This window comes from Peromyscus maniculatus, chromosome 19, assembly GCF_049852395.1.
Source record: "Peromyscus maniculatus bairdii isolate BWxNUB_F1_BW_parent chromosome 19, HU_Pman_BW_mat_3.1, whole genome shotgun sequence".
Lineage (NCBI taxonomy): Eukaryota > Metazoa > Chordata > Mammalia > Rodentia > Cricetidae > Peromyscus > Peromyscus maniculatus.
Genome location: NC_134870.1, coordinates 30,153,845 through 30,176,227, shown reverse-complemented (window position 1 = coordinate 30,176,227; position 22,383 = coordinate 30,153,845). Strand labels below are relative to the sequence as shown.

The window sequence follows — 22,383 nt, the reverse complement described above, 5'->3', positions numbered from 1 at the left end:
CAGCAATGATAAAATTAACTAATACTCCAGACAACTAAACCAAAACAACGCACACTGTCTTCTTCCTAGACCTCCAGGACACATGTTCTAAGATTTCAAGGAAACCACTCTCCTCAGTTTGGATATTTATCAGCACATGATCACTAACAGATGGGAAGTATCTTTTCATTTCCCACATAAATGACTGGGCTATGCTTATGGTGCTGAGTAGTGGTCGCCAGGCTTTGCAAATACTAAGCACATGCTCTACCACTGAGCTGTACCCCAGCCCTCAAGTGATCTTAATTAATTGCTTTTGGAGAAGGATGAACGATACACAAAGCAAGTTGGGTGGTGTGGATTTCACACAACTCCCATGCCAGCTTCCAACCTGTGCAAGCGTCTGTGCAAATGCATGGCTACCCTTCCTCCATTGAGTCAGTGGTTGACAGTACATGCTGTTCCTCCTGGAGTTTGGTTCTTAGCACCCACGTCAGGCAGCTCACAACTGCCTGCAGCTCACAACTGCCTGCAGCTCACAACTGCCTGCAGCTCCATAGGCACCTGTACTCACACTCAACATACCCACACAGAGCAACATACATGTGCACATAGTTAAAAAAAATAGTAAAAAGCGAGGCATGCCTTTAATTCCAGCACTTGGGAAGCAGAGGCAAGTGGATCTCTGAGATGGAGGCAAGTTTCAGGTTGGTTGGAGTTAAGTGGTAAGGCCATCTCAAAAGCCAATAAACAAAAACAAATCCTGAAAGATTTACACTGAAATTACTAGTTTCTTTAAAAAAACAAACAAACATGTGTGTTTGTGTATGTGTGTGTGCGCGCGCGCTGGTACATGTATGCTACAGAATGCATGATGTCTGGAGGTCAGAGGACCTTCTTGCCTTCTACTTTGAGTCGGGGTTTCTTGGTTGTTTGTTTGTTTTTGTTTTCCCATTCATAATGACAAACAATTGGCTCCTAGAGCATCAGGGGGTGCTCCTGTCTCTACCCACCTTCCTGTTAGACGCACCAGTCAGACACCCACTATCGCATCCCACTAACATGGGTCCCGCGGACTTGAACTCAGGCCTTCAAGCTTGCACAGCAAGTGGTAAGCCCACTGAGCCATCTCCCCAGCCCCACCTGACTTTCGGCTGCTGGTCGGGGGAAGCAGGGGCTGTGCTGGAGATATGCCCAGATCCCCGGGGATGCTACCCAGGTACTCTACACCCCATCCCCGCTACTTTGCTAACTGATGAATTTAGGATTAAAACTCACAATCAGAAGACAATGCCTTTTGGAAAAAGAAGAAACGAAAACAAAACCGTTCTTTTAAGTAAGATTCGGGATCAAATTAAACTGGAACCTCCTAGTAATACACTTACCCTTCAAGCAGCAAATTGTGGCAAGGATGCACGAGGGGATTAAACACTATGCAGTAGGGCTGAGTGTGGTGGTACAGGTTTGTACAGAGACAGGCAAAACTATGAGTTCAAGGTCAGCCTGGTCTACATAGCCTGGGCTACAAGGTGAGAGCCTGCTTCAAAATATGAAACAAAATGAAAACATTATCTTACCAACAGGGAAATCAGCCCTCTCTGTATTTTACACAAAAGCAACTCTTTCATAGCCATGAAGTTGTAGGTGATACACTGGGCTGGCTATAAAACAGCCTCTTGCTGGAATGGGTATGAGGTTGGGTGTGCTGGCAAACACATGTAATCTTGGGAGCCTAAGGCAGAAAGATGCTGTTGAGTCTGAAGCCAACTTAGGCATACAGTAAATTCTAGCCAAGCAGAGAAAAAGCAATTTTGTCTCAAACAAACAAATAGGGCTGGAGAGTGTTTGCTCCCCAATAAAGGGGCCCTGAGTTCAAATCCCAACAGTTCACAATCACCGACTGGTACCTCAGCTCCGAGGGTTCTAATACCTTCTTTTGGTTTCCATGGGTACCTCCACACTAGCACAAACACTCAGAGGGACACACACACACATATAAATAAAACCAATCTTCAACAAAGAATGGGGATGGTAAAATAACAGATTCATAACTATCTTTTCTTCCTCTTTTCCTCTCAATCTAAACTTCCTTTTCCCTTTAGAAACTCCTGGTGAGTTTTTCCGGAGATGTCTTTCCCCTAGTGGCTTATGAATCCCCAGAGCCTTCCTGTTGCAAAGAACTTCGTGTGGGTGATTTCAGTGAGAACTACTGTGCCACACTTCTCGGGTGCACACCCAAACTGAATCCTTCAGTCCTGGTTTGGTAAACGATCCCTGCCAATCCATCTTACCAACTGCAGTAGATGCAAATACTATATAAGCTCCAAAATAGGCAAAACAAAACTAAATGACCACCACCCACAAAAAAATGGAAACACATTTTACCCTTTGCATCTTGTGACACCCCCATTATTCCCCAAATCATCTTTACTGAGAGGTATCTTCCAACTAGCTGAAAACAGGCCACCAGCAGAGGGGACAAATCATTAAGCTACACTTACCAGTCCCGTGTCTACTATTTCTTTTTTAAACGATGTATTTATTCCATATACACTGGTGTTTTGTCATTATGTATGTCTGTGTGTGGTTGTCAGAACCTATGAAACAGGAGTTATGGACAGCTGTCAGCTGCTATGCAGGTGCTGGGGTTAGAACCCAGGTGCTCTGGAATAGCAGTCAGTGCTTTTAACCGCTGAGCCATCTCTCCAACCCTGTATTTACTATTTCTTAATAAGGAATTTTATCAATGCCTTTTGTTGCCACATAAATAATTTCAATCTTTCTAGAAAAAGAAACGACAATTACAGAATCCTTTATGCATAAGCATGCCTACTTCAAATGGCAATTAGACACAGAGCTCTGTGGCCCTGAATGATCCCTGGTGTTGATTCAAGCCAACTTATTCTAAACCTTCAGCAAATACTGCTTCCTTCCTATCTTCTCCCAAAATAATTTATTCCAAATCTCTACCCTTTATTCTATTTCACTCTGTTCTGCAAGACAATTTTAATAGTTCTCCTGCATTTCTCTATTTATTCAGGTTGTTTTCATTCAGGAATTTAGACATAAGAGGTCATAAAAACATCTAAAGTCTACTGTTGGTGTAATCTAGTGGCGGGGGATTTCAGAGATAACCTTAACCTTTAAACAAGCACACACAGCTGGACGTGGTGGTAGACACGTCTATGAGGCTTCAGCAGGAGGACCGAGAATTCAATGCTAGCCTGGGCTCTACAGGAAGCCCCCAAACAAAACAGAACAAGAAGAAAACAGCATTAACAACCAATAACCTGGTTGCAATTATTGACTTGTCAATCTAGGCAGGTTACAGTGATACACACCCCTAATGCCAGCAACTCAGGAGGCTTGAGAGCTGATACAAGTTCAAGGCCTACTTGGTCTACACTAAATTTTAGGCCAGTCAAAGCTACACAGTGAGCATCTGTCTCAAAAAAAAAACAAAAAAAAACAAAAAAAAACAAAAAAAAAAAAACAAACAAAAAAAAAAAAACACCTAAGTAAAAAAACACAACATACACACATACATAACAAAACAATTCCAGAAGGCTCTGATGTTTCTGTGCGTTGTATATTGACACTCCAAAGACTTCTATGTTGTTCCCAGGCAGCAAATGAGCACTTAAAAATTTATAACCATCTACATGCTAGTGCTGTTTATGAGGTAGTTTGACAACCTTGTGGCAATATTTTTCTTCACATTTCATCTAAATATAGAATACGGGAGGGGGGGGATCAAATGGTTGATATAACCCCCACTAGTCTCTAAACTCAATACGAGCGAACAGGAATAAAGATGTGGAGGAATGAAGGCCCTTTCGACTCAGGTAGGACTTAAGTCACAGGTTGTGTTGAATGGAGAAAAGAGCCAATGGTCCACGCAGGCTTACTATGGTTGTGGCTCCAGAATGAAGCCTCCTGGGAATTCCACGGCAGCTTCTGCAGGCTCTCCACGTTCTTCCTCCTTTGGTCCACTGTCTTTTGTAGGGGCAGTGTTCACATATTTGTAGGAAGGTACTGAGTGGATATGAAAGAGGAGACTTCTACTCCAGTTTGTGAGTGTACAAAAGAACTGTGTGCAGAAGTACAATCATGGTGTGTTGGATAGTTTTCCGTCAGCCTGACACAAGCTAGAGTTAGGAAGGAGTCTCAATGAAGAAGATATCCGCCCCCCTCCCCTTCCACCAGACTGGCTTGTATGCAAGTCTGTAGTGAATTTTCGTGACTGATAATGGATGCGGGAGGGCACAGATCACTGCAGGTGGTGCCAAGTCTGGGCAGGTGGTCCTGAGAGGTAGAATATAGCAAGCTGTGAGAAACCAACCAGTAAGCAGCACTTCCCCATGGCCTCTCCTCCAGTTCCCGCCTCGAGTTCCCACCCTGACTTCCCTCAGTGATAGACTCGGCTGTGGAACTATAAACTGAAATAAACCCTTTCCTCCCCAAGTTGCTTTTGGTCACAGTGCTTTTTTGACAGGTTTTCTCTGTGTAGCCCTGGCTATCTTGGAACTCACTCTGTAGACCAGGCTGGCCTTGAACTCACGAGCTCCACCTGCCTCTGCCTCCGGAGAGCTGGGATTAAAGCCACCATACCTGGCTTGGCCGTGGTGTTTTTTTCACAGCAGTAAAACCATAACTAAGACACAAAGTTTTAATTGTTAGAATATATTCTGTATTACTGTGTAAGATTAGAAAATGTAGTCACAACAACTTTCAACTCCAAAATTAAACACTGATTACAGTAAAAGGTGCTACACAAGAGACATTTATTAATGTTCTATTGTATTTACAGTTTAATATAGCAACCAAAGTGAGCTAGCACTTGGGCAGCAAGCACATCATCCTACACTTATAACAGTTGTAAAAGCAAGGAGTACAGAATGTTAGGGATCCTCTCAAAAGTTCCACACTAATTCTTGGTTCCTGACCCTCTGGGATTCTAGCCACAGTTTTCAGAGTAATATTTAGTATTTAATCTGAATCTGTCTTTGCCCTTTCCATTTTATATAATGACAAACACCTTTAGAATTCTTTTGTACACAGAACTACAGAATGAAAAGGTAATTTCTGAATATAGACTATGAAAAATTAATGCTTATTTACCAATTGAGAACATTTTTTGTTAACACTACAATGAACTTTGCACTATGGTTTTGCTTCCAGATGTTCACACACAGTACAATTAAACATATTTCTAGATTAATTTGAACAGGAAATATGGATTATATGCAGAAATGCAGTCATAACCAAAGTTTTGACTTTTGAGAAAACCCCTTTTCAAACAGCCAGCCTTATGCATAGCTTACACTAATCTGTAATTTCAAATCTGCTTTGAGATGGAGAAGGAAAAAAGCAAGATTGCCCCCTACTGACTACAGGGACATGGCTCATGCTATTTAAAATGACTACAAACAATATATAAGGCATTATTAATAATACATCACAGACTTGATTGCAAGAGCTTTTTCAAACATTAACCACTAATGATTCGATGATTACAGAATTCTGCATTAACTATGAACATTTTACACCTAGGAACAAATAGAGAGAAATGATCTTTTTCAACAGTACTTTATTTTTTTAAAGCAGGTGACTGTTCCTCCATTCCGATGGTGATTCACTTCCTGCAGGTGTTCTTTCGCTTCTCGAAGGACTTCATCAGTGCAGGAAGGCCTTTGCCAGAAATCATCTGCCAGAGAGGGATACTGCGTAGTCAATCTCTAGTTAGCCTGTTATTCTGGCTAAGAGCAGGATGTAGTCACAGAAGACAAGAGGTTGTATTTCAACATAATTTGAAGATGACCATACATGGACATCGTAGTAGCCAATGAACAGTCAACTTTCAGTTCTTAACATTAGGCCCTCCACACACCCCTCTAAAGATCTGACACTCTCCAAATAACTGACACTCTCTCAAGATGTACTTTATGTGTGTGGGTGTTTTGTCTGCATGTATATCTGTGCACCACATGTGTGCAGTGCCTCAGAGATCAGAAGAGGTACTGTATCCTCTGGAACTGGAGTTAAAGATGGTTTTGACCACCATGTGGGCACTGAGGATTGAACCCTGGTCCTCAGGAAGAGCAGTGAGTGCTCTTTAACCGCTGAGCCAACTCTCCAGTCCCCGTATGTTCTCTCTTAAAAACACTCTTCTCTCTTCTGTTCTAACACAAGCACAAAACAGAAGTGGTGATTCCTCATCCTACAATTACTCTCTTTAGGAGAGACTAAAACAGGACCATTTCCTAAAACACCTGCTGTTACCATTCACTTGACAATTCTGTCAGATCTCACACAGGAAAACTCCCGTGAGGATATTAGTGATGTTACTCTCTATGTAAACTGTGCCAAAGTTAAAAAGTGAACGTAAACCCACCTGTCCTATCCCACAAATATGCTGTAGAAAATTTCAAGAACCATTATGTTCGGGAAGCATGTTTTTCAGAATATATGCAATTCCTAACCAACTTTTAAAAAGTAATAGGATAGAAATGTGTATTTTTAAGGTGATGTCTGTGTCTATGTGTGTCTTTGCCCTCCTCTCCTGCTCTGGGAACTGAACTCAGGGCCTTGAATGCTAAGCAGAGATGTGTCACTGAGCCATGTTCCCAGTCCTGTACATACATACTGGTTTAGTTCTTGTGGAAGCAGTGTGGGGAAAAATGTCAAGTACTCCTCATTGTAATGCCCAAAGAAGGAGCACTAACGAGGCACACCAGCTACTTTAACAAGTACCAGGAATTACTTTTTGGCACCCAATACTGGGTGACAACCAGATAGGCCCATCTAGAAGTCTTTTAGTGTCCTTTTTCCATCTCTCCAGATTATGGTAAATAGCACACAGAACCTTGCTGTTTGTTTTGTTTTGTCTCCCCTTAGACTGTATTAAAATTTTTTTTTAAAGATTTATTTATTTATTATGTCTACAGTGCTCTGTCTGCATGTATGCCTGAAGGCCAGAAGAGGGCGCCAGATCTCATTACAAGATGGTTGGGAGCCACCACATGGTTGCTGGGAATTGAACTCCAGACCTCTACAAGAACAGCCAGTGCTCTCAACCGCTGAGCCATCTCTCCAGCCCAGAATGTATAAATTTAAAAGGCACCAACATGCAAAGAAGATCCAGCAGTGGGGAAATGAACATATTCTTTTACAACTGTCAACATTTCCCACGACTCTAAATTCAGCTGTGTCTGGTAGACCACTGATATGACTGATGCGAGTGCATCTGTCTTTTACACCAAGAAGACAAAGTGACAGATAGACTACAGCTCACTATCGACACCACAGAGGACTGTCAGAACTGGAAAAGTGAGCAGGAAAGGAAAGCTTATTGCTACAGCCCGGAGGCTGTTCTAATGAGGCTTAACAAAGTCAGGTCATTTCACCTTTATCAGCTTTGATTAACAGATGAACCAATAGTCAATGACTACTAAGTCAAAGTACTGGACACACTGGGGTACAGCTAACTTCCCTAGCCATTTAGTTCATGCTGCTTTATAAACAGCTTTAACAGGGTTCACAAAGTTGAAACCTGACACTCAGCCGTCATTGAAAATCCTGCTGGAAGACCCAGACTGAAGAAGAAAGGAGAGCGAGCTGGACAGCAGCACTCTTGCATCCCCGCTTCTCAAATGCAGGGTGCAGTGTGACCAGTTGGCTCAGGTCATGCTCCCATACCTTCCCCACCACTGTCTCCTCAAACCGTGTGTGAGCCACGGTGCGCCCCTTCCTCTGCAAGTTGCTTGTTGGGTGTTTGGACACAGTCAAGTAACCACCGCAGCGGGTTTGGTGGCATGCCTGTGATCACAGTGGCACTCGAATTGAGTAAGGAGGAGTTCAAGGCCAGTCTGAGTTATCTGTGTAGACAAAGTCTTTAAAAATTAAAAAACCGCTGGTGGTTGGTGGCGCACACCTTTAATATCGGCACTCAGGAGGCAGAGGCAGGTGGATCTCAGTGAGTTTAAGGCCAGCCTGGTCTAAGAGTTCCAGGACAGCCAGCAACCAAAACCCAGTCCTCTGAAAGAGCAAGTGCGCTTAACTGCAGAGCCATTGCTCCAGTCCCCACAGATGAGTCTACCGGGATCACTTTGTAGGTATTTTTGTTTGTCCTATACCTTGGATAGCCTAAAGAAGTCTCTATTCTTTCTGTGTTTTTAGACAGAGTCTCTCTACATAGACTAGGCTGGCCCCAAATTGACAGAGATCTGCCGGATTCCCAGCACAGCCAGTAAGAGAAGTCTCTATTCTAACACCCTCTCCTGTAAGCACCAAGTTGAGTTCAGAATGAAAGGTGTGGTACTTTCTGCCATGGAGTTACTTCTGGAACCTGTGTCTTTCTGGCACAGGTAAGCCCACAGCTAGCTTTCAATGAAGGGTATCACCACCAAAAAAGTCAGACGCAATGAAGTAATGGCATAATACTTCACACAATGAGGTTTTACTATAACTTCTAACCAAAATGTCTGTCAACTAAAGAAAGCAAGTGTTCTACATGTGGATCTGGACAGAGATTTTAGTCTTTTCAATAAACAAGGATCACTCATACCTACAGAACCTTACCATTTCCCTCCAAGGATTCTCTAAGAGCTAATTGGTAGGGAAGCAATCAAAACTGTAAGCACTGCTTTCAAATCCCATTCCTTCACCTGGCACTCTAGACTCTCTGGGCACATCTGAGTGATGTCACACCAACCAGTACACCGACACTGTCTGGTGCCCTCAGACAGGGCCTCTCATTTACCTGTGTGCAGGTTTTTGTTTTGTTTTGTTTTTTCTTTTTTCAGACTACCTCTAAAGCACACTGCAGCAGCCCTGCTCTAACCAGTTCCTGAGCAGCTCCCAGAGCACTGTCCTAAAGACTGGTGCTGCAAATCATGGCCCAGCAGATTCATAACTTTCAATCTAGACAACTCGGAAATATCCCAAAATTTTTAAAATCAAAGCTGCAGAATAACACAATCCCATCAAAATCCCTAACATAGGAAAACGCAGTGTTAGGCATTCCCTTGTCCTCATTACTATCTGTTCTGCATTAGAAGATGAAGAAAGTACGAAATCCCAGAGCATACTCAAACCTTCTCTGTTTTTCCCTTTCCTCCCTTCCCTTTTCAAGGGGGAATCAAACCCCAAGCCTGTCAAATGTCCTTGAAAATGAGAAATGAAGACAAGAAGAGATAGTGGGGCGATCTCAGTTACACAGGGAAATTCAGTTATCACCCCATTCCCCAGGATAGGTAAGTCCGTCCCATTAGGTTGCTGTGGTTAGCAGTGATGCTTTGGAGGGATACTAGGTGACTTCAGCACTGATTACAAAGAGAGCCCACAGCCATCCTGAAAGTCTGAGCTGAGCTGAAGTCTGTTTCTGCTCTTCACTATGGCTCAGGAGACTGAAGTTCTCTCCCACATGAGCCACAAGTTGAACTCTACCTATCATTTAAGATTTGTGACAAGTGCTACACACAGGTATCACAAGGCCTTTTCTGGGCCTTCCTTCCATCAGGTGCTTAAGACTTCATTCTATCCAACACACAAATCCCCAAAGCCCAGGAGGCAAAGACTCCAGCTCACAGAGGCACTGCCTGCCTGTCCAGAGGGCCCTCTGCTATCTTCTTTCTAAGCTATCTCCCCTTCAGGTAGCTGCTGGTCAAAGATGGGAGTCAGCCATTGGGGAGACTGTGTGTGAATCAAACACAGTGCAGGGTTTAGGTCTGTTCCAGGTAAAGGACAGGGCTCCGCACTTCCCTTGGATTTGAGCTTCCTCTCCATCAGAGTGGTAAAATCTGGGTACGACCCTGGAAACAGGCAGCAAAAAAGGCTCATGGACTAATTTCAAGAGATGGATGATTTAGTGGGCTTGTCAACAGCTCAAGCAAAAGGACTGCTTCAAATGTGCCTGTCAACATCCCTGGAGCATCCTGTGCAGGGAATTCTGGGCTCTGTGAGATTAGGGAAGAGGGAGGGGGCCTGATGGGCTCAGTCACGATCATCACTACCCTACTTGTTCCCTCTGCTACTGTGCCCCTTGCCTTTATGTTACCAAAAGGTTTCTCTCCCCTTTCCCTCCTCCACAGCTCTCTGCAGAGGCCAGCCCTCCAATCAAGAAGGGAAAGGCAAGGACTTTTTATGCCCTCCTTACCATTTATAGTACCCCACCACCGAGTCTCACTCCAAACTGACTGGAATCCTGCAATGTATCACATGATCACAATGGAACTACAAACACCTCCCCATCCCTCTAATACCTTTAATAAATAAAGAGAACTCTGGTCCTCGGGAGATTTGAGAACGTTTCTGGCATCTTCCGAACTTTTGCATAATTGATAAATCCTCTGAGAAACAGGAGAAAGCCTAATTGAAAAAGAAAAGTCAAGAGTGAACTTCTAATTTCTACATTAACTCCTTCCCCAGAACCATCCCCCTGCAACAGGAACGGGTCATTTTCCTGCTGAAGCCTATTAACATGGTCATCGCCAAGGGGCTTTCCTATCAAATTATCTACTTTTCAATGGGAAGACATAATCTCAAGTGCATAATCTCTTTTGCATAGGATCTAATTGGTCTCAAAAGGAATATAAAACAGGACCAAACATTTACATGTGGAGGTCTCACTGGGAAGCCTACAGAATCTCCCTGCCTAGTTCCCAAACAGCATCCACACAATTAACTCCAAAAGGAGAGATTACAGATGGGTTTTGTTGTTTAGTTTTATGAAATATGTTCTCAGTACACAGGCTAGTCTCCAACTTGCTATGTGAGCAAGGCTGGTCTTGAACTCCTAATTTTCCTGCCTCCATCTCTGGAGTGTTCTGGGATTACAGGAACACATAACAACTTTACTTTTCTCAAGCGTAATTCTAATCTTCTCTGTTATTTCTTTTTCTGCAACAGTACATAATACTGTCCACTAGGTGTCAGCATCCACTTAGGTCAACTCCAGTTTCCGACTCTCAAAGGTGGTTTGACAGCACCAGACTTTGACACATTCACCCCTCAGGTGATGATGTGCCCTCCAAAGAAAACACATTCTTGACCTTTCTTCAGAGAACTATGAACAAGACATCTGTTGAACAAGATTTCGATACTTTTATTGAGATACAATTGCATGTTATAAAGTTCACTGAATACAATACACTGGGTTTTAATGTATTTACTGACTTGTACAACACAATCTAATTTTTTTGTTGTTGTTTTTGTTTTGTTTTTCAACACAGGGTTTCTCTGTTTAACAGTCGTCCTAGCTGTCCTAGAAGTCTGTAGACTGGACCGGTCTCAAACTCACAGAGATCTACCTGCCTCTGCCTTCCGAGGGCTGGGATTAAAGGCCTGTGCCACCAATGCCCCTCCAAAGTCCCCTTTTCTGCTTATAATACATTAATAAAAGATAGCAAGAATAATCAATAGTAAAATATCAACCTGTCTTCCATGAAACACTAATACAGAGATCAATCCTTTAAATTATATTGCAAACAACCCATCTGAAAATGTTTCCGGTCGCTCCTTTGATCCAGAGGTCCTAGGCCGCTGAGCTGAGCATCCTCCCTAGCCTTTCAGGGTCCATCTGAGAGAATAAATAAGCCAGGAACTGACCCCTCCTGAGCTACTCTCTTGCCACTCACTGTACTAAACCTGTGGAACTCGAAGGAGGAGCCAATTCACCCTTTCCCTTTCTGGAGTCATTAGATTCCAGGGAGCAGGAGTAGACAATGGAAGGGCACCATGGACGACTTGAGTTTTCTAAGTAAGCTGCAGGATCAAATGCAAGGATCTGTTGGCTAAGAAAGGCAGGTCTCAACTCAAGTTCCTGCTGGGCTTAGGTGTTAGGCTGAGCAGCCAGAGTCATGAGCAACAGTACACCTACAGCTTTAACAGAGGATTCAAGGTGTGTAATGCAGGAACTAGACATGGTGGTGGACACATGGGAGGCAGAGGCAGGAAGATCAAAGCAAGTTCAAGGACATTCTGATCTACACGGTGAGTGCTAGGCCAGCCATAGGGAACACAGCAAGACCTTGTCTCAAAAAAGACAGTCAAATTATGAATCTGAATACCAGGCATGGTGGTGCATTCATATAATCCAGTACTTGAGAGATATAGGCAGGAAGATCAGTAGTTTAGTCATCCTCAGCTACATAGCAAGTTCAAGAACAGCCTGACTTACATTGGGACTCTAAAAAAAAGCCCACAAAGAAGGCTAGGTGTAGCTGCACAAGCCTTTAATCCCAACATTTGGGAGGCAGAGGCAGGAGGATCTCTGAATTCGAGGTCAGCCTGGTCTATAAAGTGAGTTCCAGGACAGCTAGGGCTACACAGAGAAATCTTGTGATGATGAATCAAACTCGGGTCCTCTGCAAAAACACTAATACCTCTTAACCACTGAGCCATCTCTCCAGCCCCATCATTTTTAAAAGCTCCTAGGTGGCTATTGCTCTGCAGACACAACAGTAATGAGGGTGGTTTCTGTTATTGTATCACATATATTTCTTTATAGATAACAAGGCTACATGAAAAGAAATTCACCCCAATACTAATTTCTTTGCTTTAATGATTTAGGAAGAAAATAATTTAAAATAAACAAGCAAAGTAGTAATTATAATTTGGAGACTAGCAGCCAGACTGCCTTCATGTGTGCATGCACACACACATATGTAAGTGTATGTAAGTGTGTGTGTGTGCGTGTATGAGTATGTATGCGTATAGTTTCCTTTCTTTCTAATTTTTTTGTTTTGTTTCTTGGTTTTTGAGAAAACCAAGAAAACAGGGTTTCTTTGGTAGCCCTGGCTTTTCTGTAACTTACTTGGTAGCCCAGGCTGGTCTCAAACTCACAGAGCTCCACCTGCCTCTGCCTCCTGAGTGCTGGGATTAAAGGCCTGCACCTCACCGCCCCACTTTCTGTGTGTGTATACAAATAGTTTTAAGACTTCCTTTCACTATAAAGTAAGTCTTTTTATCAATGGTGAACTACAGAATTCTGGAAACCCCATAATTTCAGAAGTTATAATGTTACTATACATTTTCTGTGGTCTACTGACAGGTCTAACTAAAGATGGCTCACAAATGGACATGAATTAATTCAATTGGTTACAATACACTTGTATTAACTTGGGGTTAAGTTGGCAAACCTTCTGTGAAAACAACTCATAAGTAGAAAAAAACCACACTGTATTGTCATTAGTCTGCCCCATTGATCACAATAAGCTGGAAAAGCACTTCACAGACTTGTTTTAACATGCATGCCACTTTACAGGTGGAGACTACCTAAGCTTTAAGGAAGAAACATCTAAAAACGGCATTTTAAATTGATGGTAAATACAATACAGTAAGATGAGGCTTTACTGAAGTAATCTTGGCTGTCTAATTTAAGACATTTTTGTTTTGTTGTTGTTTTGTTTTTTCGAGACAGGGTTTTCTCTGTGTAGCTTTGACCTCCCAAGTGCTGGTATTAAAGGCATGTGCCACCACGGCCCTGCTCAAGACATTTTTTTTTTTTTCTAATTTAAGATTTTTTTTTTTTTTTTTTTAAACTTCATTTTCTTTTGTTAAAAGCACTTACCTAAAACCAAGAACACCCACCAGAGCCAGTACTGGCCATCAAAGTATCCAGGGAAATAGGTGGAAAACTGGAAGAAGAAGAAGAAAAAAAGGCAAAGACTTTATCACAGGCTAACAGAGCAATTTCATTTACTAATTTTGGGGCACACAAAATCCAACTGTCAGCCGAGCGGTGGTGGCGCATGTCTTTAATCCCAGCACTCAGGAGGCAGAGCCAGGCAGATCTCTGTGAGTTCGAGGCCATCCTGGTCTACAGAGCAAGACCTAGGACAGGAACCAAAACTACACAGAGAAACTGTCTTGAAAAACCAAACCAAACCAAACTAAACCCAAAACACACAACTGTCACTTAGACCATGTATATATTTATTAAATTTATTTATTTAATGTGCATATTTTGCCTGTATTGTTGTATGTGCATCACATGCATCAAGCTTGGTGCCTGAAGAATTTGGAAGAGAGCATCAGATCCCCTGGAACTAGAGTTACGAAAAGTTGTGAGCTACCATGTGGGTGCTGGAAATAAGGTCTATTTACATCTATTTTGAAATTGTTTCAACAAATGCAAATAGACTTCTTCAATGGAAGAAACCTATAAAGTTCTCTTACGAACTCCTATTTTGCAAGTACACCAAAGATAGGTTTTGCTTGTGTTGAGGATGAATTTGGTATATAGCTCAGGCAGGTTTAGTCACACTCCTTCCCTTCGGCCTCCTAAGCACTGGGATAACCCACTTGTGCCACCACATTCAACTCTTCATTGTTAGAAAACCTTTAAAATCTCTGGCATGGTGGTGCACGCCTGTAATCCTGGCAATGTTCCACAAAGCACTTTCCTCCTAAGCATGCGTCTAGTTTCACTATATATACTCAGAACTAGAGCTGATTATTTGGTTGGCATCACTGTCTCCTTGGCCAGTGAGGTCCAAATTGTTCTTAGCCTTGAATTCTGAACTTTGTATCATGTACTGCATGGTAATCCTATACCTTTTCGAGGAACTGGCACAGGGTATTCTTTTGGCAAGTAAGAACCAAAGGTCTCTTAAGAGAGAAAAAGAATACAGATGGTCCCTAACAATAGTAACTAATTTTATGACACAACAAAGAGCAATATGCACTCAGTAAAAACCATCTTTTGCATTTGAGTCTTCTCCTAGCCTTGTGATAGACAGGATGAAACAAAGTCTCTCAGGATGCTGGGAAGTAGGCAGCTGCAGCTCTCTGTCAGCCTTGAGATCATGGGGTAAACAGCCAGTGCACTAGCATACTATGATACCACGCTGTACGATTGGGCAGAGTAAATATATTAAATGCATGTGCAGTTCACGCTCTTCTGTGAAGTACTGCTGTGTTTTAGAGCGATACCTGAACCACCAGCCTTTAACCCTGAAGGGAGCAAGAACTACAGCAACAACTGAGATTCCAGCTCTCCCTGCCAATGCTGACTGCTGATCTAATGAACCTCTACGGCAAGACCTGTTCTTGTGAGGAATGAAAACTTCCTCTATTTTTTGACTTGCTAACTTATTTTGACCTTGGTTTTCATTTAGATTCCAAAGATACCTAATATTATAAATTCAGTCTATTTAATAGTCTACATTGTTTTGGGCTAGTTAAAAATTTTGTGTTTTAATAGATCTGTACTAATGTTACTTCTCTTTGGAGGCTCCCTGTCCAAAGTCTGAGAATTAAAATGTCATATTCCCTCTTTGTCTATGGGAGATTGATATGGGATATCCTTCTGTATGCTTTGATTATGTGTTGCTTTTATTGGTTGATGAATAAAGCTGCTTTGGCCTACAGCAAAGCAGAATATAGCTACGTGGGAAAGCCAAACTGAATACTGGGAGAAAGAAGGGCGAAGTCAAGCAGATACCATCCTGCAGCAAGATGCCAGCAGACTGGTAATGCCATGGCCACATGACAAAATATAGAATAATAGAAATGGCTAATTTAAGTTGTAAGAGCTAGTTAGTAATAAGCCTGAGCAATAGGCCAAATATTTATAATTAATATGAGCCTCTGAGTGATTATTTTATAAGCAGCTGCAGGACCGGGTGGGACGCAGAAGAGCCTCCAGCCACAGGAGATAGCTTCCAAGACCCTTATGAATGCTTTAAATGGCAGACAGTTCCAAAGCCTATGCATATGGTCTTTCCATACATATGGACCTTTGATAAAGTTTGATTATGACCTGAGTACAATAAGAGATTAATGATAAGGGCCACTGAAGTAACTAACAATATACTGTGATAAGTTATATAAACATGGTTCATCAAAAAAAAAAAAAATCTTGCTTGCTGCCATAAAGATCTTAGAAACCTCAATATAAATTTTTTTCTTTCATTATTGTATGAAAACTTTCACTTTTCACTAAAAGCATGTAGCTTCTCTTTGGCATATCAAAACTACTAGCATCACTATGTCGGCAATTTGGGACCATCACCATTTAAAATAAGGATTATCAACCACAAGTACTGTGATACCAAGATGGTCTGATAACCAGGATGGCTCCCAAGCAAGGTAATTTTTGAACAGGGTGGCTTGAGAATTTATTCTGTTCTGTATGGTATGCTATTTAAAACTCATGAACTGGGGCCAGGCATGGTGGCGCACGCCTTTGATCCCAGCACTCAGAAGGTAGAAGCAGACAGATCTCTGTGAGGTCAAAGTCAGTCTGGTCTACACAGCAAGTCCCAGTCCAGCCAAAGCTAAATAATGAGACACTGTTGTAGCTGGATTTTTTTCTGTGAACCGCCCGGTCCTGCAGCTGCTCAGACCCAAGTAAACATACAGAGAGAGGCTTATTATTTTCAAACTATGGCCATGACAAGCTTCTTGCTAGCTAGCTTTTATATCTTAAATTAACCCATTTCTATAAATCTACCTTGCCACATGACTTGTGGCTTACCAGTACCTTTACATCTTGCTTCTCCTGGCGGTAGCTAGCAGCGTCTCCTCTGCTCTGTCTTTTTCCTTCCCCTTCCTCTAGTTAGAATGTCCAGCGTAACCTTATTTTGCCTCATCACTAGCCAAACAGCTTTATTTATTAACCAATCAGAGTAACACATATTCATAGCATACAGAAGGGCATTACCCATCACATTGTCTTGAAACAAACAAAACCAAACCTTATCAATTGTTTCTGAAAAATTCAGAAGCTGAGCAGCAGAGACACAGGAGGCTCTGTGCATGCATACTTTCTAGTGTGTGTGTGTGCGCGCGCGCACAGAGAAGAACCTCAGGTGCTGTTCCTAGCTTTCCACCTTGTTAAAAACAGGGTCTCCCCATGCTACATAGAGACACTAGCTGGCCTGCTCCCTTCCAGGGATTCTTCTTTGTCTCTCATCTCCCCACAGGAGTGCTGGTAATGCAAAGCATATACTACTGTATCTGGCTTTTACTTAGGTTTTAGGAATCCAAAATCAGAACATCATGCTTTTGTGGGTAAGCACTTTCCCACTGAGCCATCTCCCCAGCTCCTAATGTGTTATTTCTTAATAAAACAACAATTAAAATCTATAAAAGAAATGACAACTTCTCTTGGACTTGGGCCTTACAGTCCATTGGTTTTGACTGTTTCTTTGTTCTTCCTAAAGTTAATGCTTCTAGATGAATATAAATGAACTATCCAGGGGGGGAAACACCTACAATTACCTAATTTCAAAGGATTTTAGATTCCTAAAATCGCCAATGAGTTCTTTAGAATTGCTTTGAAAATCTGCAAGGGCCAATTAACATCCATTAGTTATATGTGTTGTTTATGTGTGGTGTGCATGCATGGTGCAAACATGCACCAGTGTGCATGGACACACACAGAATCCAGTGTGTGTCTTCAGGTGTCTTCCTCTATCACTCTTCATTTCCTCAAGACAAAGTCACTGATTCAGAAGCTTGCCTTTTGACTGGGCAGTGAGCTCTGGGATCTGCCTAACTCTATTCGCCAATGCTTGGGGGTTATAGACACGTGTAACTATGCCCACCTTTGATGTGAGTGGGGACTCAAAACCAGGGTCCTCATGCTTGAGAGCAAGTGCTCACACCCACTGAACCATCTCCCAGCCACAGTAAACCAGTGCAAAATATCCTGGTTTCCTCTGCCAGGCTGACAATAGCAACAAACTCATCTGAAAACTCACTGTTTTGTTTGTTTGCTGTTTGTAGACAGGATCTCCCTGTATGGTCCTGGCAGGCTTAGAACCCATAGAGATCTACCCATCTCTGCTGGGATTAAAGGTGTGTCCCCATGCACGGCACCAAAGTATACTTTAGAAATGTATTGAACCCACTGGTGAATCTGATTCAACACCCAGGTTTTTCAAGTATACTTTGTAGCAGATCCTGACATGCACAGCAGCTCCATCAGGATCATCAGGCATATCATCAAGGAGTATTTAGAGAACACTGGAGGTGGCCAGAGCCCTGAGTTCCAAGAGACTGAGCATAAGCACATCCTGGGCTACTGAAGAATTTCTAGAATCCTAGGCCAAGCATCTTGTGGGCCTAGGCTCCATCTTTGAAACCATTTCTATACAGTTATGTGGCTTTGAACAAATTAGAGCTATTTTTTAAAAGTGTCTATATGTTCTACAATTTAAACTATTTTATGCAACATCAACTGGGAACTCACATATCACAAAAAACACGCATTGCTATAATTTTATCAAAAGAAATTCCCTAATGGAGCAGTGGACACTTCTGCATAATCAGTCCTAGAAGGAAAAATTAGGGAAGGGTAGACAATGTTGTGAAATTAAAATTTCACGAGAATTAACAAAAACAATGCCTGCCTTTTCTGAGTCAGCAAAGAGCTGATACCCTCTGTATCACATAAACTCCAGGTGTCCACACTCATCAGCACTTCATACACATCAAAACCACCTGTAATACAGATCATCTCCTAGATCTGAACATGGAACAAGGAGACAGGAATTGTATGCAACTGACTTTAGCTCACTTTATCATGGAATCAGAACAAAGACAAACCAGATTATCACTTTAAATATCGAGATAACAAAAAATGAAAATGGAAAATCCAATATTCAAAATCCTTCTAAGTACTGCCTCTCTCTCTATGATCTATGTTCTCTGCTATGCAACTTACCCTGACGATAAGGATCCACTTAATTAGAGAGAGACCAAATCCTGAGATGGCCCCATACCTTCCTGCAGCCGAGGTGGTCAGGCAAAAAGACAAGAAAAACCCAATCCAGTTGAAGAGGAATGCCACTGTAAGAGTGGAAGCAGAAGACATGTTAGCCAAGGGACAGGAGTGTTCTCTGCAGCAGCCTCTGCTGACATGGCTTTCCCAAGGATATAAGACAGCCGTCCTTGACAAAGCATCTCTGCCTCCCCACAAGTGACCCTTCTTCAATCTCCCTCCAAAGCAAGGAAGGACTTTGTGAATCTCAGGTTGCATCCTGTGTGCTGCCGTCCGTGCCCACCCACCAACCTGCTCCTGTCTTTGCTACGACATGGGTTAGTAAGTAAACTAAACACTGGAAAGTAAACTGGAGCCTCCAGATAAAGGAGATTCAAGTTACTCGTCCTCCTGCTCTGTGTCTTCTGACAGTTCACAGCCATCACTTCTGCACTGCGCTTTGTGTTTTTAATAGAGTAAATAAAATAGGTGCTCATTGGTAAGGGAGGTGCATAAAAAGATGAATATAAAACAATATTAAGAGAAGAAAGTCAGACTGACTTTGATCTATCAGAAAAATAGAAATTTACAGAACAAAATCCATCAGACAAAGTTTTTGCATTCCTACTCTGCCGCCTGGGTCTAAGCAGCAGTAACAGCAATGGGCCTGGTGGGCCTGGAAGACAGACGTGGCATGTGTTAAAAACGAAGCATCTTGCTGGGCGGTGGTGGCGCACACCTTTAATCCCAGCACTCAGGAGACAGAGGCAGGAGGATCTCTGTGAGTTCGAGGCCAGCCTGGTCTACAAAGCGAGTTCCAGGAAAGGCGCAAAGCTACACAGAGAAACCCTGTCTCAAAAAAAAACAAACAAACAAAAAAGAAGCATCTTAATTCCTTTAATCATACTTTCCATTGATGAATTCAGAGCACTTGTGTTTGTAGGAAGTGACTGCTGTGTATATACTTACTGAAAAAAGTTAACATAAAAATCCCATCGTTTCCTATCCTCAGCTGGTCAGTATCATCAAAATCATCCCGACCCACAAAATCTTCATCCTAAATGAAGGAAAAAGCATAAGACAAAGTCACGATGAATTATTTCTAGACAAAGGAATGACATCAGGAAAATACAAGGAGCGAATACAAGTATCTGGGAGTGCATTTATTACTGTGGTTGAATTCAGAACTTTAAAGGTTCAGCATCTTAGTAACTCCAGCTTTCCAAACTATTTTTTATTTATAGTCCAAGTTACTATTCTTATTATTAGTTATTATTTGTGGGGGAACTGAACCTAGGATCTCGCAAATGCTAAGCAGGAACTCAACCATAAGCTACATTTCTAGCCCCGTACCAAATCCTTTCAAGAAAATCCCTCAGCTGGGCATGGTGGCACACACCTTTAACCCTAGCACTCAGGAGGCAGAGGCGGGTAGATCTCTAACTTCCAAGCTAGCCTGGTCTACATAGCAAGTTCTAGCCCACTAAGGAGTACATAGCAAGACCCTACCTCAAAAGGAAAAAAGTTATCTACACATGTGACTTAAACTCTAGAGTACCAGCTACCCAGCATCTGTTAGGGGCTTATAATATCTAGAGCCCACTGAAGAGGTAACACTGGCAGCTCAAGTGCACCCCTACTGACAGATGGGATCTGTCCATCCTAATCTGAAAAGACAGTTATCACAGCCTAGAAGGAACATGTTCTTGGCCAACGTATGTGGCCTACCTTTTCAAATGATGTAGACTATGTATTGAGTAATTTGAAAGAAACTGGATATGTCACACCTTTAATCTCAGCACTCAGGAGGCAGAGACAGGCAGATCTCTGTGAGTTCAAGGCCAACCTGGATCATCTAGTAAAAAGACACAGTTCTTGATGTCCACAGCTCTTGTATAGTATAGATACAAGTATTTGGAAGCCTTTTACAACTAAGCTGGATGTTAGGCTCCATGTACTGATGCAAAAAAATCTTCTTACCCACTGCAAAATATCTCTATTTTATACCTTAAAAAGTACCTCTACATATCTACCTTTAAGAATTTCCTAAGAATGTACAGCTGTCTAAGAATTTTAAGTGTTCTGTTATTAATCAGAGCTAATTTCTACACTGGTCTAGTCCAACAGGTCTGCCGAGTATAGTACATGGACCGAGTACATGAAATACATAAAGGAGACCCACCTCTCACTGGAACACTGGGCAGGAATCAAGAACTCTTTTTTTTTTTTTTTAATTTATTTTTTGAGGCATGAGTGTTCTGTCTGCATGTATGTCTGCATTTATGCTTGCATGCCAAAAGAGGGCATCAGATCCCATTATAGATGGTTATGAGCTGGGTATCGAACTCAGGACCTCTTGAAGAGCAGCCAGTGCTCTTAATTGCTGGGCCATCTCTCCAGCCCCAAGTTAAGTATTATTAAAAGGGCTACTCCAGAGAGGGAGCACTTCTTCTTCTGGTGGCCTCAAGATACATGACCAGCATAAACAGAACCCTCCCCCTGCATGAAAGATCTGCTGTACTTGGTGCAAACACCCCTTCACTCACTATTGGGTGCTTGCTAACTTGGCTAGGAGACTCACTCTTTGTTGCCTCCTCGGTGCTGCAATGTTAGACCCAATAAAGGATTCTCATGTGGTCTTTACTTGCCTACTTTCTTTTCTTTTTATTTTTTATTTTCCAAGACAGGGTTTTTCCATGTAGCCCTGGCTGTCCTGAAACTCACTTTGTAGACCACACTGGCCTCAAACTCAAAGATTACCTGTTTCTGCCTCCCAAGTGTTGGGATTAAAGGCATGTACCATCACTCCCAGCTTTCTTGCTTTCTTTTAAGTAGGGCTAGGGGATCCAAGGCTGCACAAGAGCTAGCACACCAGAAGGCTATAGCTGCTGCTGCCACTTTGCTGAATGTTTGCTTATTTTTGATTCCTTCCTTCCAGCATCTCATGTTATCCCAGGCTGGTTATGAACTCAGTGTGCAGCTGAGGATGACCTTGAACTTCTGATCCTCCTGCTTCCTCATCCTGAGTGGTAGGATTACAAGTATGTGCCATCACATTTGGTGTATGCTGTGCTGCAGACTGAACCCAGGGCTTTGGTAGGCAAGCACTCTACCAAATGAGCTACACTCCTATTCCAATATGCATCAATCTAAAATCTCTGCTAAAACTGCAACCCACTCCCATCTCCAGTAAGCTAGATGAGATCTGAACTTACAAATGGCATGATCTGGGATATTGGAGGCACAAGGTTTACCTAAGATGATGCTAGGTCTCTTATGAGTTTAATTATGTCATTTGTATTTCTTCTCTCCACAGGCATCCCTTATAGCTATGAGCTAATACCAAAATATTAAGTATGCAAATCAAGGCAAAGTCAGTGTATTTTCTAAGTCCTCTCCTTCCACCCCTGGAGTCTTGCGGGCCGCAAGAATTTATTATAGAGATTCAGCTGTGTATTAAAGCTATACTTTGACTGGCCAAAGGTCCATCAAATGGGAAGCCATTTATCACGGAATATTTGGTGTTATACAGCCTTAGTATTTCAGCTGTCTTCTGCTACGCAATTCTTGCGTGCCCAAATACTCACAGACTGTATTGGCAAACAGCTAAGCTTCTCAGATGCTGATCCACTAGATAGCTAACACCCTTAACAAGGCCTAGAAGACTAGCAAGCGGCAGATACATAGCTTTGTTT

At 42.3% G+C, this 22,383-nt stretch overlaps 1 protein-coding gene across 2 annotated transcripts in view; it reads right to left on the bottom strand.

Annotated features, from left to right (window-relative positions):
* Positions 1 to 4,746: 4,746 nt before the first annotated feature.
* The window catches only part of Ndfip1 (Nedd4 family interacting protein 1), a 47,181-nt gene continuing 29,544 nt past the window's right edge, over positions 4,747 to 22,383 (bottom strand). The window contains exons 4-8 of one of the 2 annotated variants that reach the window (XM_042264478.2): positions 19,658 to 19,745; positions 18,653 to 18,777; positions 13,550 to 13,616; positions 10,242 to 10,347; positions 4,747 to 5,686 (exon numbers count right to left, since the gene is read on the bottom strand). In XM_042264478.2, coding sequence (XP_042120412.1) covers positions 10,244 to 10,347; positions 13,550 to 13,616; positions 18,653 to 18,777; positions 19,658 to 19,745 — 384 coding nt within the window. In that variant the 3' untranslated portion in view covers positions 4,747 to 5,686; positions 10,242 to 10,243. Of the gene's footprint in view, positions 5,703 to 10,241; positions 10,348 to 13,549; positions 13,617 to 18,652; positions 18,778 to 19,657; positions 19,746 to 22,383 lie in introns of both variants that reach the window. The other variant, XM_042264479.2, reaches the window with a different exon arrangement.